General features: G+C 47.9%; 1 protein-coding gene and 1 long non-coding RNA gene across 2 annotated transcripts in view; one reads left to right on the top strand and one right to left on the bottom strand.

The window, feature by feature from the left end:
• Positions 1-16,358, top strand: part of LOC139829142 (uncharacterized) — a 40,898-nt gene that overhangs the window by 20,267 nt on the left and 4,273 nt on the right. The window lies entirely within an intron of this gene.
• Positions 1,986-7,739, bottom strand: LOC136108727 (parvalbumin, thymic). The gene is made up of 5 exons (XM_071815113.1): positions 7,638-7,739; positions 5,559-5,626; positions 4,672-4,804; positions 4,318-4,427; positions 1,986-3,011 (listed from the first exon to the last, which is right to left on the bottom strand). Exons 1-5 carry the CDS (start codon positions 7,727-7,729, stop codon positions 2,986-2,988), a joined length of 429 nt encoding a protein of 142 aa, XP_071671214.1. The 5' UTR covers positions 7,730-7,739; the 3' UTR covers positions 1,986-2,985.

Raw genomic sequence — 16,358 nt, 5'->3', positions numbered from 1 at the left:
CTGGGTTCAACACCCCAGCCGCTTTATCCTTCTTGTAAGAGCTTGTGTAGAACAATCAATTTCTTTGTGTTTAAATAGCACCTCTTTATTGTATTTCGCAAGAAGTGTTGGGAGGATTAGAGATGAAACTGCTCGTACAGGTGATGAGGGACTGTGTGCAGCTGAGGTGTGGCTGGAATCTCAGTCTTTGGGCTCAGCGGAGCTCAGATCTGCCGCTCACGTTTTGGGTTGCTCTTTCATTGTCTTAAGTAAAGGTAAAATATATAAACATTTCCTTTCTCCTTGGAATTCTGAGGCAGTGTTGTACCGAGTAGGATGGCCTTGTTCTAAAAGCTGGGAACGGGTTAGCAGTGTGAGACGCAGGGTGTCGTTGGATCCTCTCTGACTGGATGGAGCACGAACAATTTATAACAGAACTTTGGGGTTTCACTGGGCACTCAGCAGTGTTTTATTTGTGTACTTCATTCACAAGAGCAGGATGCAGAGGGTTTAATCCTTACTTATCAAATTGCCCAGAGAAGTTACAGAACCTTCATTTGTGAAGTTACTCAAGCTCAGCTTAGAGCAATGTGCCTTTGAGGAGGTGGCTGGACCAGCATGAATTACTCTGTGGTTCTGCACCCTAATTGCGGTGACATTGTGATATCACCGTTTGTCTCTTTGCTGCCTCAGACGGGCTCCACACAGACACCCTGCGCCAGAGGCGTTCAGTGGCACAGCGACTGTCACGTTCAGAGGGCACTCCTGCCCGTTCCCTGGGGAAACTGAGGCTGCACTGCCTGAGCTTCAGTTCATTGAAATGAACCTTCCAAGAAAACTTTGCCCTTCTGGAATTAGTTTCTTTTAGGTGGTAAATATTATTGTCTAGTTTGGTTTAACTCTAAAAATATAGATTCTGCTGCCAACAGAAGACTTATGAGGGACTAGGGGTTGTTTTTGCTGAACAGTCTATGGGCTTTTTCAGAATTGGGGACTTTGGGCAGTTTTTTTATTTTAATTCTTTCTAATGAAATGTTTGAATGGTTTTAGTAAGATTTAAAACTCATCTTCTTGCCAAGAGTTGCTGTTTAAGAAGAACAGGTTGTCTCATGAACGAAATTCTCGTGAGTTGCAACATAGACGAGGACCGACTGCCTGATTCTCAAAGTTCTCCGTTCCCCCTTGTGGCAACAGAAGGCGGTGATGTGCAGTTGTTCAGCGTCTCTGAAATACTTGCATTCCACATGAGACTTTCAGATGTGCACGGAATGCAGTGGCAGGTCTGTCACTCACGGTATTGTCTGTGCCACCTGCTTGTGAACTAGTGATAGTGTCGTGATTAGCAGTGAGAAGAGCTGATGTATAGATTACATCTGCATGTTGCTGCAGATCTGGATTGGGCTGGATTTTTTTCTTTAGCAGGTAGGAAAATGAATAAGGTAAAAGGAACCAACAGAATCCCATCATTATGCAAAATATTTCAGTGCTGCAATTGACAGCAGCTATAATTTAAGCCCAGATTTAACATCAAAGGCAGTGGGGCTAGAATTAGGATTTACATTCATTATCATTCTGCCCAGGCTCCAGTGGCTGGGATTGCCAGAGTCCTTCTGTGCCGTGGCTGCCGCGGGCCTGCCCCCGCTCCCTGCCGTGCGGCTGCCGGAGCTGCGCTCGCACGCCCGCGCCGCGGCTCCTGGAGGTGCCAGCACAGCGGTACATGGGGTTCCATCAGGCTTTGTTTCTGCTCCTCTTCAGAACAGCTACCAAATTATTTTATAATTACCGTCCATCTTCAGCAGGGAGTATTAGAATGATCGTGTCCTTGTGAGCTAGAACCACGTCGTGGTAGATGGGGGAATTTCCAGCCCACTGGGCCAGAAACGCACGGCGCCTGCTCCGTCTGTGGAGCTCTGTGTTGAACCATCAGCGTGGGTCGCTTTGGCTATGCTAAAGCTAGCTCTAAATCCTGTAAGACACTTACCAACAGAAAGACTAGTTCTTGGTAATTTTCAGATTTAAGAAAATTGCTAATATTATGCATTATATAGATGATTATTCATTATAATAAATGAAAGGATCAAGTAATTAGCATTATTTAGCAATGTAACAGAGCTTTAAGGTAATCAAACAGCAATTCTGGCAGTCGTTTCATCTGTAGGAAACACAGAAGTTCACAAATGTGGCAAATGATGGTTGTTTGTACACGTTGGGAGGTAATAAGCAACGTGCTCACGATTCCCAGGAAAGCCCCGGCCCGCCCGTGCCAGGGCGCTGTGGCTCGCGGCGGTGTCGGGGCTGGGGCTGGGTCCTTCTCCTCTGTCTCACAGCTGCTTCGGTTTCATGGAGAAATCTTCTGAAGGGGAGTTACATTTTAGGCCATAAACACTTTCTGGCGACACATGCTGCAGCCTGGTGCTTCATTTTGTGAAGCTGCCCACAGACTTTTTCCATGCTTTGAGCTATGTGTCAGCTCCTCTGCAGTTTTTCTTCTCATATTCTCAGGGTTGGGACTTAACAGAAATTATTTTTAGCTATCTTGTTAGCATTGCTTTTCCTCAAGATCAGAGAGTTAAGCAGAAATAAAACTCAATGAAATCATTACAATTAAGCCTTAAAAGACGTGCTATTGCTGAAGACCATCGAAACTGCATGTGGAGTCACGGTGAAGTGTGAGGATGGAAAACATAAACGACATTTGAAAAGCAGCTTGTTCCCCCCAAGTTGTTTTTTACATTTTCCCCTCCCCTCCTCCAGCCCCAATTTCAAGGTCACGAGCGGCTGAAGGTCACAAAGTGCCGTCTGTACATGGAAAGGTCACACACCGCGTGACCGAAACTTCCGTACGCTGCGCGATTTCTCAGCAACGCGGTGCGTGAACTGGACGTGCGGGGAACTGGTAGTGCCTGAAACAACACACAAATGTGGAAACACGTGCTGAGTGCGAAGTGCCTGTTGGACGAGGTAATCGAAAGAGTCAGCCCAAGGTTGCCTTTGGTCTAATGCTGTCTATGCCTTCACCAGAGACTGGAATTCTGTCAAGGAAGAAAATGAGAAAGGCAGGCAATAAAATTAGATGAATGCAGTTTTTAACTTGTTTAGAAAATATAGATAAAAATGACCTAAACTCCTAGCTATGGAGGGCTCCCAGAGTTATTGTAACACTGCACAAGCTGCTGCTAAACTGAGATTCTGGGGGCGTAACAGATTTTTCACTCCTTAAAAAGAGTGAGCGCAAGGAGGAGGAGTGCGTCTGTAGATTCGTATTTGTGGGATGTCCTGAGTTAAATGTAAACCGCCTTTAACCCATTATAAACCCTGGAATAGCCACGGGAGCAGAGAGTGAATGAGGTCCAGCCTGTAGCTTTCAGTGTGAGGGATTTTTTCATTTAGTTATTCCAGACCAAATTTATCAGTAGTGATGTAGTTTCAGAATGGGAAATTCAGTGGTTAAGGGCTCGGATCTGCATAATATAATGCCCTACTTGGAGCTTATAAACAAGCTGCAAAAGCCGCTGCCAGAGCGGATTCCTCCCCCAGTTATCTCCGTCTCCTCCCAGACCCTGGCGGAGATGAGCACGTGTGTCTGTTGGAGCCATTGCCACCTGTCCCAGTTCGGCCGAGACAGCCCTGTTTTCAGTGACTTCATTTCTGATACATGATGCATAATGTCCTATTTTCCTTCACTGCAATTTCTAAAGGGAATATCCTGCCCAGTTCACATCACCCCTGTGAGGTTTTCTTAAGGAATTTGGTTTAGCTTCTTGTAGAAGGACCGCCCAGTGAAATTTGCACCTGTCTGATAATTCTCCAGCGTCAAATTCTGTGCTGCATTGCACCAGTTCTAGCCTGGAAAAACAATACCAGCCTTGTTTTACACCACTGAATTAAGCACTCAGGAATATTGGCCAACCCTTAGTAGCGACAGATGAAGAAATAGGTTCATGTAGGTGGAAGTGCGTTTAAAAATGGAAGTGTCGTGTGTCCAGAAGCACAGATCATCCGCTGCCAAAATGAAAATTCAAAGAATGAATAGGTGTTCGGGATGTTTTAAAAACCTGGCACCTCGAGTCTGTGGATCGGGCACACGGCAGGAATTAACCCCAAAGCTGTTGTTATTGGTTGGGAGAAAAGGCTCTCCATTGAGCCTAAATGTGCTGTTTGCTCAACAGAGACCAAATGGGAATAAATATGACACTAAAGGAGTATTCGCTGGTATAAAAATTGTGGCAGAAAGTACCAGGCCAGGTACTGGGATGTGTTCCTCATGGCACAGTTCAATTGCAGCCCTGAACGCAGGCATTTTAAATCACAAATGTAATGAAGCTTCCAAAGCCTTACCTTCCACCCCGATTTTGCCGTCCCCGTCGGTGTCACCAGCGGCCAGAAAAGCCTTGGTCTCAGCGACGGTGAGGACTCTGGCACTGGAGGAGAAGTTCTTCAGGAACAGCCTGGAAGGGAACAGGGCAGAGTGCTGTGCTCGAGTCCTGCTCCTGAAACGGCCTTGGCATATTCCTGGTTTTCTTAAACCCCTGCCAAAACCCCCATCAGGTAATGCCTGGCCTTATTATCCGAGGAAATCCACACAGATTCAAGGAAATACAAGGAATTGTGTTTTATTTTTAAAACAACAGGAAGTTTCTTCTAGGACACTAAGCAAGCTCAAAGGTTTACGGCGTTTAAAGAAATACTTACTGAAGCTCCTCTTCCTCGATGAAACCACTCTTGTCCTGATCAAGGATTCCAAAAACTAACTTTATCTGATCAGGAGTTTTGCTGGATAAACCAACCGTGGAGAAGAAAGACTTGTAATTGAAGGAGTCATCAGCTGGAAGAAACACAAGTTGTTTAAGCATTTGCCCTTTGCTGCTGCGTGTGTCCCTGGGGGGACGGGGGCCTTTCCCCAGCATCACCCTACTCCTCGCGTTTCTCAGTGCAGCAGCAAAGAAGATGGGTGGATCATTTCCCTTCGCAGCCACCCTGTGCCTGTGGTGCCAGGTCCGTTCAGCCAGCTCGAAACTTTCTGCTACAACGCACGTTCTGCTGGATCAGGATTTATGCAACGTGTCACATGCAATTAATAATAAATATTTAGAGGGTGCTACAGTGGTTAGTCCTTACATTGGTGGACAATTTGGTAGAAAAGTAAGTAAGGAAGAGTCTTAACCTAGCTCTGAGCAGTTGGAAAATTGGCTCGATATTACCAAGCAACTCGTCAGAGAACTGGGACTGGCCATTGCTTCACAAGTGATTCTTTGATTCTGCAAGCTGAGGCTTTTTTGCCATTTTGAAGAAAAAGGCTGACTATTTAAATATAGGTCTTTAGCGGGATTAAAAATAGACAATTTAGAGTTAAGCCAGCCCAAACTGAAACCGCGGCCCTTTTGATTGCTGCTCTGTGTTTCAGGGAATGTTACCCACCAATAACCACTTGTGAGACTTCCTGAATTCAAGAGGCTTTACTGTAATGCAGCTAGAAAGAGATCTCACGGGGAAGGAATCTGAGGGGGAAATGATAGGCATGTCATCCTAAGACATAAAAATGATCTGCATCTTCTGGCTGCAGAGAGCCCATTCCTTACCCTGGCAGCTGGAGAGAGCAGATTCAATATCTTGAGCAGAAAGGATGTCAGTGATGGCCATCGTTGAACTGTAAAATAAATTAAATGGGAGCTACTTAGTCATTAAAATGATTTTTCTGCCTCTTCCATGGCTCTATTGCGAGTCGCTGCTGTGGTCGGGCAGACGTCACCCATCTGGTGTGAGCGGGGCGCGCTCGCCAGCTGTCTGCAGCAGGTGCTTCGGAGAGTGGGCGACGGGGGGGTTCTGCGGGCGGGAGAGCGGGCGACGGGGGGGTTCTGCGGGCGGGAGAGTGGGGAAATGGGAGGGTTCTGCGGGCGGGAGAGCGGGGTGACAGGGGGGATTCTGCGGGCGGGAGAGCGGGGTGACGGAGGGGATTCTGCGGGCGGGAGATTGGGGAAATGGGGGGGTTCTGTGGGTGGGAGAGCGGGGTGACGGGGGGGATTCTGTGGGCAGGAGAGCGGGGTGACGGGGGGGATTCTGCGGGCAGGAGAGTGGGGAAATGGGGGGGTTCTGCGGGTGGGAGAGCGGGGCGATGGGGGGGATTCTGCGGGTGGGAGGGGGCTCTACGGGGTCCGGGGAGCGGGGCAGAGGTGTTGGCACCAAAACCTCAGCGCTCCCGCGTGGCCTCTCCTGGAGGCGGGTTATTGCCCCATTAAAATCCGTGTGTATTCACAGCGTGCAGGAAAGATAAGGCTCGTTGTGTCCCCTAGAACAATCTGAAATGCATGCAATTGGAATTTAATAAATCCAGTATTATTATCGATAAATGTAGTGATCTTTTCAAAGAATGAAAATAATAGTGTAGAAGAAGTAATAATACTTTCACGCATTTTAAGGAAATCTAAATTTGGAGAGTGAGTTCCTCGTCTGTTTAGTTGCAGCAGTAAATGTAACTACACTAGAAATTGGGCTTGCTGGGCTGCTGCTTCATCAAATGACTACGGTTCATGATAGCTTGCTAAAGTTTTCTGTAGTATGTTGTGAGCTTTCTTATTATTCCATGTAGGTGACAATAAACCAGAGTTTTATGCAGATTTTGGCATTTCAGTATATCGAGGTGCTTGGAACAGAGGTATTGAGACCTCATCTTTGTAGCCAGCAGAGCGGAGGAGCCGCTTTCTTCTGATACAGCAGCATTTGACAAAAGATGCTCTTTGTCCGCTCAGCCACCCGCAGCTGCAATGGCTTGGCAGTGAAATACGTATCCCTTAAGAAAATGCCACAAGGCCTGACTTTCTAGTCAATTTTTTAGTGTGAACAGAGCGTTGATGCATTTATTGTGGTAAACTGCACCCACCGGTGCAGACTGGCTACAGTTCAGTACTCACAGCAGCGCTGTAAAGTAGCTTCATGTTAATGAAGGAGCGGGAGCTAAGGCATAGAGAAATTGTTCCTGAGAGCCACAAGAGAACAGAAATGTCATTTCACTGATCTCTAACTGATCTTCACCTCCACCATCCTTCCTGTCTGAGCATGGAAAGCAACGTTCAGGAGAAGGAGAGCAATGCTGGGAACCACTTAAACTCTACGCTGCTTTGAGATCTACACACAGCTTGAAACTTTGCCGCGAATGGGAAACGGCTGCATCCATGCCCATGGTCAGTACCTCCAGTCCCGCTCTGGCTGCCTGGCAGGGCGTGAGAGGCCGTGGGACGGGTCCGTGCGGGCGGCAGGCGGCGCCGCTCCGGCCAGCGCACGGGACTTACTTTGGGTTTCGCTCGCAATTGTTTTGTCCCAGTGGCTTCTTGGGCAAAGTGCTTCCCTCTCTCAGCGCTGGGCGAGATAATTTGGAGCTGTGCCGCACACCTGATTCTCACTGCTGACGGGATTAAAAATGGGGGAGTGTTGAAGGAAAACCTAAACATCGCAGCATGGTCTCATTTTCAGAAGGGGCGTCGTTCTCGTCTTTTCCCATCCTATGATCTGAATGCTGATTTTATTCTATGTTAGCTTGTAAAGCCACGACATGCTGGAAGCTGATAGAATAATAGATATTTGAATTGCGTGGGAGCTTTGCATCTAGGGAGCATTTTGCTTTTGTGTTCCCGTTGCTGAAAGCAGAGGGTTAATGAGCTTACCTTTGTGGTCTTCCTGCCTGGGTAGGGAAGCAGCCGGCTTGGGAGGAACGTGCTCGCGGTGCCTCTCCGCCAGAGCTGGGCTGAGCTCGCATATATATACCTTAAGTTGTATACCATATACAGATTTTGGATTTCAGCGTCATGAAGCGGGAATGGTGTCAAATGAACTTGCCTAACTAATCATCTTGCACTATTTTTATCTCAAGAGAATACATCTGATATTTGCAAACGAAACAGGATGAGTGGCTGGATAGGTGAAAAGGACAGTCATATTGAATTTCTTCTGATTTAAGCAGAAAATACCAACTTCTCCATAGAATGTAGGGCAGAAAAACCCCCGCTATCTACTATGCTTGATCCAAGGAGTCAGCTGAAATGAAGCATTGCAAACTTTGGAAGAGATGCCTTTAATGAATGTTTGAATGTGATAACTTGTTATCTTACCTGTACACACTACATGTGATGGAGTTTCATCATTAGACCACTAAACAAAAAATAACTAAAATGTGCCGTTCAAATATTGTTTGTGTAGCAAAGCATTTAGGGAAGACAATAGTTGTGTTGTCTCCCAGAATCTCTGGTCCATTTTTGTTTGGGAAAAAAGTCAACAAAACCCACAAGTGAATTTGTTGCTACAGGAGGTAAAATAGTGTACGTCAGTCGGTGGGAACAGTTGGCTGGGGGTGTCTGGTCTGGTGTGTTTGCAGAGATCTCAGAACCGCGCAGTGTTCTGGTGCGGCGCGGCTGCGTGCGTCCGGCGAGGGGCCCCGGCCCGCCCGGCTGCTCTGCGGCAAAGCTGAGCCCTGCGTGGGCATCGTGCTTTCGGAACAGGGAGCGCTGGTGGCAGCACCGCTGCAGGGAACAATGCGTGCGGAGTGCAGTTCTGTAGCCTGCCCTCTGATCTCTGCTAGAGAAGTTATTTTTCAATGGTTTTTTGGCCAGGGCTGTTTCAAAGTGCTCCTTTGTGCTCATTACCCTGTTAAGTTATTATTATTTTTTTAAAACTCACAGAAGCAATTCTATCATCTCAGTTTTCTTCCCTGAATGCCATAGCTCGCCGGGGTGAAGCGCCTGTCAGCTTGGGTGTCACCTGCGGCTGCGGGCGGCAGGACGGTGGCAGACAGGCCGTGCGGATGGCAGCGCAAGCCGTGGGGAGGGATGGGAAGGGCTGGCGGTGCAGCTGGCATCACAGCTTCAGGTGCTGGCACAGAGATTGTCTCAGTGGCAGCAAGAGTGTCCAGGGGTCTTTTCTCAGGAGCATTTCCCTCTAGGATGGCAGGCAGACCCAGCCAAGCGCTGCCGCCAGTGGCTGATAAACCCTGGTGCGGCTGAAGAGCAGCGGGTGGGACCCGCGGGACCGGCGGCGGGCGGCACTGTGTGTGGAGTGGTGTTCTTCCACCGACCGAATAGAAACGTCAGAAAAACTACTGCTACAGGGTTTTTTCGTTTTAGAAATCCTACATGTCTGTCATCCATGGAAAAGTGTTAGGCACAGATAATTCCTGTGAGAGGAAGAAGCACTGGTTAAGAGTGGCTGTGGGAGATTGCAGCTTTCCCAGGTTTCTGAATGGGTCGTTCACCAGCTGACGCTGAAACATTTCAAGAAGAATGCGATGGATAGATATTTAATACTGGCTCTCGTTGCCACTAGTGACATCTGGCAGAAGGGATACAAATACCACTTTCTCCCCCTCAAACTCTTCTAAGAAATTGCCTTTATTTTACTTGAGAAACAGCTTTCCTCTCACTTGTGCACACAGCAGCGTTCTCTGCCCCTCCGCTTCGGAACATCGCCTAGATAGTGCCGACAGCCGATGGGACCTCAGTGGGGCGTCTGCATAGAAACCGGCGGCAGGGTATGACCTAATGAGGCTAAGTTAAGAGGAAGGCCACGTTCTGCTGAAACTCTTGGGCTGCAGGAGTCGACATGGGAATTTGGGCTCTGGTGTCTGTTTCAGAGAATGCATTTGATTTTAGATGCAATGGCTTCTCATTTTGCCCAGAGCTAATTCCACATATGTTAACCCCTCGCCCCCACTCTTCCCTTTAAAAATAGCATTGATTGCTGTTATTTCCCTTAATGCCTGTGGACTCTTGCCATTAGTTTGAACTTTTGTATGCAAATCACAGAAGGATGGAGTCTTTGAAAGTCTGCTTTGTTTTCTAAGAGGCTTCAACAAGATGATTCCTTTTGTTTTCTGAAATTTTAAGGCTAAACCATGAACGTCAAGTGATTTACGACTGTAACCTGCTGAGCTGCATTCAGACTCCAGCAACTTCTGGAGTCCCTTTTGCAGCGGGACTGGAGGCGCTGGAGATCCCCCCGGGCGCATGCGCTGCTGACGGGATGGAATGCACGAGGACCATGTAACTGTTGACAACCGTTTTGTTTTCAATTGTTCTGCTGGAATCACATGCTAAGGATATATATATTTCAGGGACAGATAGGTTTCCAAAACCCCAAATGCTCACTGCATAAACCTGACTCTCAGAGGTGTTCAGCGGGATGAAGAGGCAGAAGCGGGCACTGTTGTTCCTCTGCAGTGCTGCGTTGGTGCCGTAGCTCCTGACCCATACCGGTGTCCAGACAGTCCAGTGATTCCACACTTCATTGTATAGTATGGAACAACACAGACAGAAAATGTGAGTTCTTATTGTTCTTTTATGGGCAAAACGCATTATGTTCATTATGGATCCTGTTAGCAAGTTGCTGCAGTCAGGTGTGAAGTATTGTATTCTAGTGCTACGTTCACATAACGGTTTTTCCTTGGATTGTGATGGCCTCCATCTAAGGTGGGTTATAGCACTGATTGCACTTTACTAAAAGGATACGCTCTAACTGCAAACTGCAGGAGGAAGAGGCTGAGTGAACCTCAGGGCAGGACCCCGTCTCCTTCACAGAAATTCCAGTCTGGCTGTGACTGGTTGAAAGTTATAGCAGAATATATCCTTAAATATCCAGAAATGGACCGTGAGCTCTTGCTGGCACAGGACGGGTCCTGCCAGCGGTGAAGGGGCATCTGCTGTTCCCTGGGACAGCTCGCTGGGTGCCATTATAACACAAGATTAATTAGTGAACAACACTCTGGATACTATTGGATCAATCTTACAGTTTTTGAAGGATTTGACTCATTATTTTTTAACTTTTGCATTTGCATATACTGCATAGCAATGTCCAGATTTTAAAATCCAGAAGGTGAGAGTAGAAGGTATCTCGCTGTTCCTGAATTCTCCGTATTGGCTTGTCCTTGCCTGAACAGAGGTGGGTGGAAGCAGGTGTTAAACAGAATATGTGCTTGAGTGCTTTGCTGAATTAGAAAAGTAAGCCCATTCTGCGAAGGTATTGTATGTCCTACGCGGTGCTGAGCGGGGCTGTACAGCCTGTAGCTCTGGGCAGAATTTGGCACTTAACATTTTTGCTGGAAAGTTGAGTACTTGTGTGCACAATGTGATCTTACTGAAATTTGATTCTCATACAAAATGTGAGGCCTTTCCTAAGCAGTGCTCCAAAGCTGTTATTTCAGAATACCATGGCAAGGTAATTTCAGAATACCAAATCCCAGCCATTTCCTGAAAGTTGCAGCTATATAAAACTTTACATAACAGCAAGGTTGAAAAATGCGTGCTGATCAGTGCAGATCTTCCCCCTCACATAACCTTATAATTGATGGTGTCAGCAGCAGCAGAGACAGTCATTTAAATTGTGAATGCTTCTGGTGATGAATGATGGATTTTCTTGGCATAGGAATTAAATGAGTGCATTATTAGAACTAGTAGAAGAATTAAAGTCATACTTTGGCGAAAAGTACAGAGTTAGGCATGGTTTAACATTCATGAATATTTGAGTAACCAAATGCATTTTTCTATTAAATATGTGGGTATTAGAGAACAGATGTTAGAGAAGCATCCATTGAAAATGTTTGCAGGTTGTTCTAGGCCTTGTTGAAGTTGGTACATAAGGGCACCACTCACGTTCAGATGCCTGTGGAAGGTGTGTGTGCCTCTGGATGCGGGCAGCTGAAGTTGTGGGGCTCACCCGTTACCTCTTCACTCCAGGGCGCTCCCGCGGGCCGTGCCGCCGTGGGTCTGGGTGACCGGCTGCTCCGCGCATCCGCTTACCACTGCTGTGCACAGCACCCTTCTGCTCAGACCCCGGCTCTAGGGACAGCGTTCAGCTAAGTGCTGTTAGCCAGAAAAACATGGTAACTCGTCTTCTGCAGATACGACCAGCGGGTCGCCTTCCAAAGGGAGGATTTCCTTTGGGTGATTGGAACTGGATTTCACCCACTTTTAAAACCAGAAGTATGAAAAACACGATCTGATAATCAGACATCACTTTGAGTGTATCTTGGTGTCCTAATTCTGCCAGTTCTTCAGCAACCCCCTCGAGTTTTCCAATAAAAACTGTGCAAACGATGACAATGGCAAAAATAGCAAGAGCTCTTAGAGAAACAAACCAGTCAGTGGAATGGAAACTAAAAGTGCAGGCTTAGGGGTTGAAATGCTGTAACTTCCTCTCCACAATTGCTTTTATGCTGTTCTATTGAGAGAAACATCCATAACTCCTGGAGACTGTGCTTGGAGCAGCCGTGTGGTGATGCTGGCTGGGAGGCGGCATTTGAGAGCTCTGACGCCAGGATGCGGCCACGGCGCTTGGGCCCTTGGGTCTCAGCCTCTGGTGACCGCGGCTGCAGCCCATGGCAGTGGCTGGAGCCTATGGCAGCAGTGGAGGCTGCAGCGGCGGAGGCTGCAGAGGCTGCAGCGGCAGAGGCTGCAGTGGCAGAGGCTGCAGCGGTGGAGGCTGCAGAGGCTGCAGTGGCAGAGGCTGCAGCGGCAGAGGCTGCAGCGGCGGAGGCTGCAGCGGTGGAGGCTGCAGAGGCTGCAGTGGCAGAGGCTGCAGCGGCAGAGGCTGCAGAGGCTGCAGTGGCGGAGGCTGCAGCGCGGAGGCTGCAGCGGGCGCGGGGCAGCGAGCAGCCACGGCTCACTGCCTGACTCAGCTCTGCCGAGGAAAGAAGCCTGAAGTTCAGCCTTCTCCAAAGAGCCCAGTCTGCTTGGAGTTGCTGCCTCATGACATCTAAGGGAGAAGAGTTGGAGTTTTTTCTTGTTTCTATCGAGCGCTCCGGGTGAGCCCCTGGAAGCAGAGCAGCGGTTTCCCTGAGGCGATCTTGCGGCGGGCGCTCCGGAGGGCCAGCAGCGCGCTGGAGGCCGGTTACTGCGGCGTTCTGCAGCCCTGCTGCGAGCAGTAGGACCGACACTGAATGTCCTCGTCTGCTGGCTCGTGATGGCACAGGCCTGATGTCCGGAGCTCAGAACTGAGCCAGCAGAGTTACTGAACCTCCTGTGTGCGGGGAGAGCGGAACACATGTGGAGCAGATGGGAGAGAGTAAAAGAGCACACGATTAGAGATGAGAAATGTTCACAATTAAAGTGACAAACATGAGATTTCTATGTATGTCTCTCTCCTGATTACTTTGAGGGGTGTTAGGGTGAGAAAGCCTTAACATACGAAATTATTGTTAGCTCCGTTTAGAATCAAATTAATTACACTCAAATAATGCTTTTCCAAATGATCTTTGTTTCCCTGCACTCCAGCCTAGCAAAAGCACATCAGTGTGTTCAACTACCACTTAATTTAGGACCATTTTAAGTTGTCTGATGAATTTGGTAATTCAGCTTGGCCTCTACTGTTTCAGCTACTAAGGAAATTCCAGTTGGGACCTGCTGGATCAGATATCCTGTGTCTCAGCTGGCCCAGAATCCCCATGGTGGCTTTAGCACCATTCTTGGGAGAACCACGCAGACTTAGTGACTAACGGACTTGTTTATCTGGCCGTGGCAGAGGATTTAATTGAAAAGATAAAACGGTATCAATATGAGAAACCTCAGAATTAAAGGGTAGTGTCTTGAATATTCCTTTTCTTTTTGCTGCTATTTAGTGCAATTAATTAATAACAATGAATTAAGTAGAAAATAAAAGAAGCTTAATGGATCCCTCTTGGTGGTGGGAAATTGTCTCCACCAAAATTGCAAGTGAAAAGCAAGAATCTTCCTAGGACCCTTACATGTTTTTGGACACTCCCTTTGTAAGGACCGTGTATCTTGCTCCCGCATGGCTTTCCTGAGCAAGTCGAGTGATACGGCAGCGAGAACCGTCTGACCGCGCTGCTCGCAGCGCTGATGGGGCGCCCTTGGTGCAAAAGCAGCGCACAGAGCTGAAAGAGGCCGTGAATATTACCCCAGGCCCAGGGTTTTCTAAAGGACAGGCTCTCGGCGAGCTGAACAGACCTAGTTCGTGCTCAGACTGTTTGTACGGACCCCGACAGGGTATAAAGTTACCGGCTGGTCAACGCAGATAAAGCTGACACATGCTTTCAAGCATAGCAACAGTTTGGGGCTATATTTAACAAAAACACGAGTTCTGTGTTGGTGCAATACACTCTGCCTCCCTTCCCAGCAGAGCCGCTGCAATCCAAATTCTCCCCGGCTTCTGCTGTTGGTTCCATCCTGCATACTGGTTTCACATTTTATCAGATCATGTTTGTTGGGGAAAGAGGTATGGTTTTGAGGTAAATACATGGAAGATATTTTCTTTAAATGCATCAGGTTTTTGAGCCTCAAGGACTTAGTCTCCTCCGTAGCGTTGGTAAAAATGCAGCATTGTATTTCCTTTCTTTCTCATGCAGGTGAGAAAGTGAACTTTGACGCGTTTTCTGATGAGCTCGTCTTTGCAACAGAGCTGCAAGTGCAGTGTGTGCCCTGCACTGAGTGCACACAACCCCTTTGGCCCTTGCCTCGTGGTTGATAACATCAGACTGCCAGAGAGGTCTGTAAATATCGCAGCAAAAGCTGCTGGTACGGTGGAAACCTGAGCAAAGTGACTCCTCCGAACACTGGAAATCAAGCCCACTCCCCAAATGAACGTAATGCGCTGTCTGTATTGGGTCATCTTCTAAAGATATGCAGTTAATGTCCCAAAGCCCGCGTCTGTGAGTCGTATCTGACAGGAATGTCTCCCGGCTGGCACCAGCTGTTTCTGCTCTGAGGAATGCTGAGCACTTTCCAGATCTTTCTGAAATAGTTTGCATCATCTGGCATTTCTGCAGGCACCGTTTGCTCAGTGGTGGATTGGATTGTGGATCCAACAGCTGGGCAGTTACAGGACATTCCTGAACAGAGCTCTGGTGAGGAGGCAGTGGGGATTTAATGAATTCAGATTGTGGAATCAATCTCTTAATTCGTTTTGTTTAAAGTGCCTATGTAATAGGGTTTTTGTATTGTATTAGTAAGTATGACAACAGTGAAATTTATTACATGCTCCTATTTATATTATTTTTCTTTGCTTTTCATTCTTATAAAACTTTGGGGTTTCCCAGCATTGGGATTGCGGTCTGTTAGTTCAGTATTTATTAGATATCCAAGTCCTCCCAGCTGAACAGCTTCAAAAGAAAGGATCTTTTGAAGCCAGTAGCGCTTGGGAAGGATTTTCCCCAGTGCGTGAAAAGACGGGCTCTGTGCGTGTGTGGTAGCTCTGTCAGAGCTTTCCTCAGGATTTTATAGCTTTATTTGGAGAGGATGCTGAGGGGATCGCACTTAATAGGGGTTTTTATCCTGCGATAAGGAATCCCCTGGCCAGAAACAGCTTTTCTGGGCAAGCGCCTCTGGTGAAATGCCAGCCCGTCGCGGGGGTCGCGCGTGCCGCCCCTCGCCGCCCGCAGCGGCAGTGACACCGCGCTGGCCGAGGCGCCACGGGGCGCTGCGCGGGGAGTTGACTTCCCTGCAGAAACAGATACAGCACACGGCCCGCACAGCGGCCCTGGCGCCGAAATTCCCTGGCTCTTTACAGGGACTGGAGCAAGGTTCAGTCTTCCAGGCAGAGCAATAATTTATAAATTATAGGGACAAACATAGGATATTTATAGATGCCCACTATACAGACACTTCCTGTTCCCATTGAAGTCAATGGCAAAATTCCCATTGACTTCAGGGCCAACAGAATCTGGACCACAATAAAACAAATGTTTCCCATTAAAATTATGATATAATTAGCATTGGGAAGCTGCTTAATGAGCTGGATCTGATAGCGACAGAAGCTGTGGGTCATTAGGATGGATTGAATCTTTCTTTGTTTTACTTCAATTTAAGATTAAATAGTGTCCCTGTTTTTACCAAGCTCTGTAAATTTTTCATCCTATACTCATTGTGGTTCAAGCCATCATAGTATTCTTGTTAGTGAAACGTGCTTTGTGGTCTCTGTCAAAAGCGATGGAAGGTTCTGTCAAGGTGCTGTGGCTGTTGTCAGTGCTGTTCTTCGGAATAGTAGCTCTATTCTTACATCTCCTTTCCGGTCAGAAGAGGAGCGTTCCACGCTGTGGTCGGGAAGAGGTGGTTTTCAGTGTAAAGAGGAAGCTCTTGAGACAGCGACGGCTGCAGGATCCCCAGGGGCCGCAGTGGGTTAATGTTGGGCTGAACGGTTCGCGTGGGCTGAGTTGAGGATCAGGAATCTGCTCTGTTAGGGATCAACAGCAAGCACAGGACAGGACCCACGACTCTGCGTTCTGCAGGTGTGCCCAGGTCCCTCCTGTCTTTACAGCTGAATCGTTCACGCTTATCAGAGAGGCAAACAAATGCGGGATGGGCTGTGTGAATTGCAGTTCTCACGTTGCGGTCCATGCAGAGCGACTGTTTCTGGTGTGCTGAGTCAGCCCCTCCCGTGCAGTCTCA

Source organism: Patagioenas fasciata, chromosome 15 (genome assembly GCF_037038585.1).
Source record: "Patagioenas fasciata isolate bPatFas1 chromosome 15, bPatFas1.hap1, whole genome shotgun sequence".
In the NCBI taxonomy this organism is placed as follows: Eukaryota; Metazoa; Chordata; class Aves; order Columbiformes; family Columbidae; genus Patagioenas; species Patagioenas fasciata.
Note: the sequence above shows the minus strand (reverse complement) of the source record. Positions and strands in the feature narration are given on the sequence as shown.

Bases quoted from the DNA above. Each gene is read 5' to 3' on its own strand.
- LOC136108727 (XM_071815113.1), bottom strand. From the start codon at position 7,729: ATGCGAGCTCAGCCCAGCTCTGGCGGAGAGGCACCGCGAGCACGTTCC. The intron at 4,805-5,558 runs GTAAGGAATGGG...TGTTTCTTCCAG, and splicing joins TGCTCTCTCCAGCTGCCAGG to CTGATGACTCCTTCAATTAC. The intron at 4,428-4,671 runs GTAAGTATTTCT...GTTCCCTTCCAG, and splicing joins ATCGAGGAAGAGGAGCTTCA to GCTGTTCCTGAAGAACTTCT.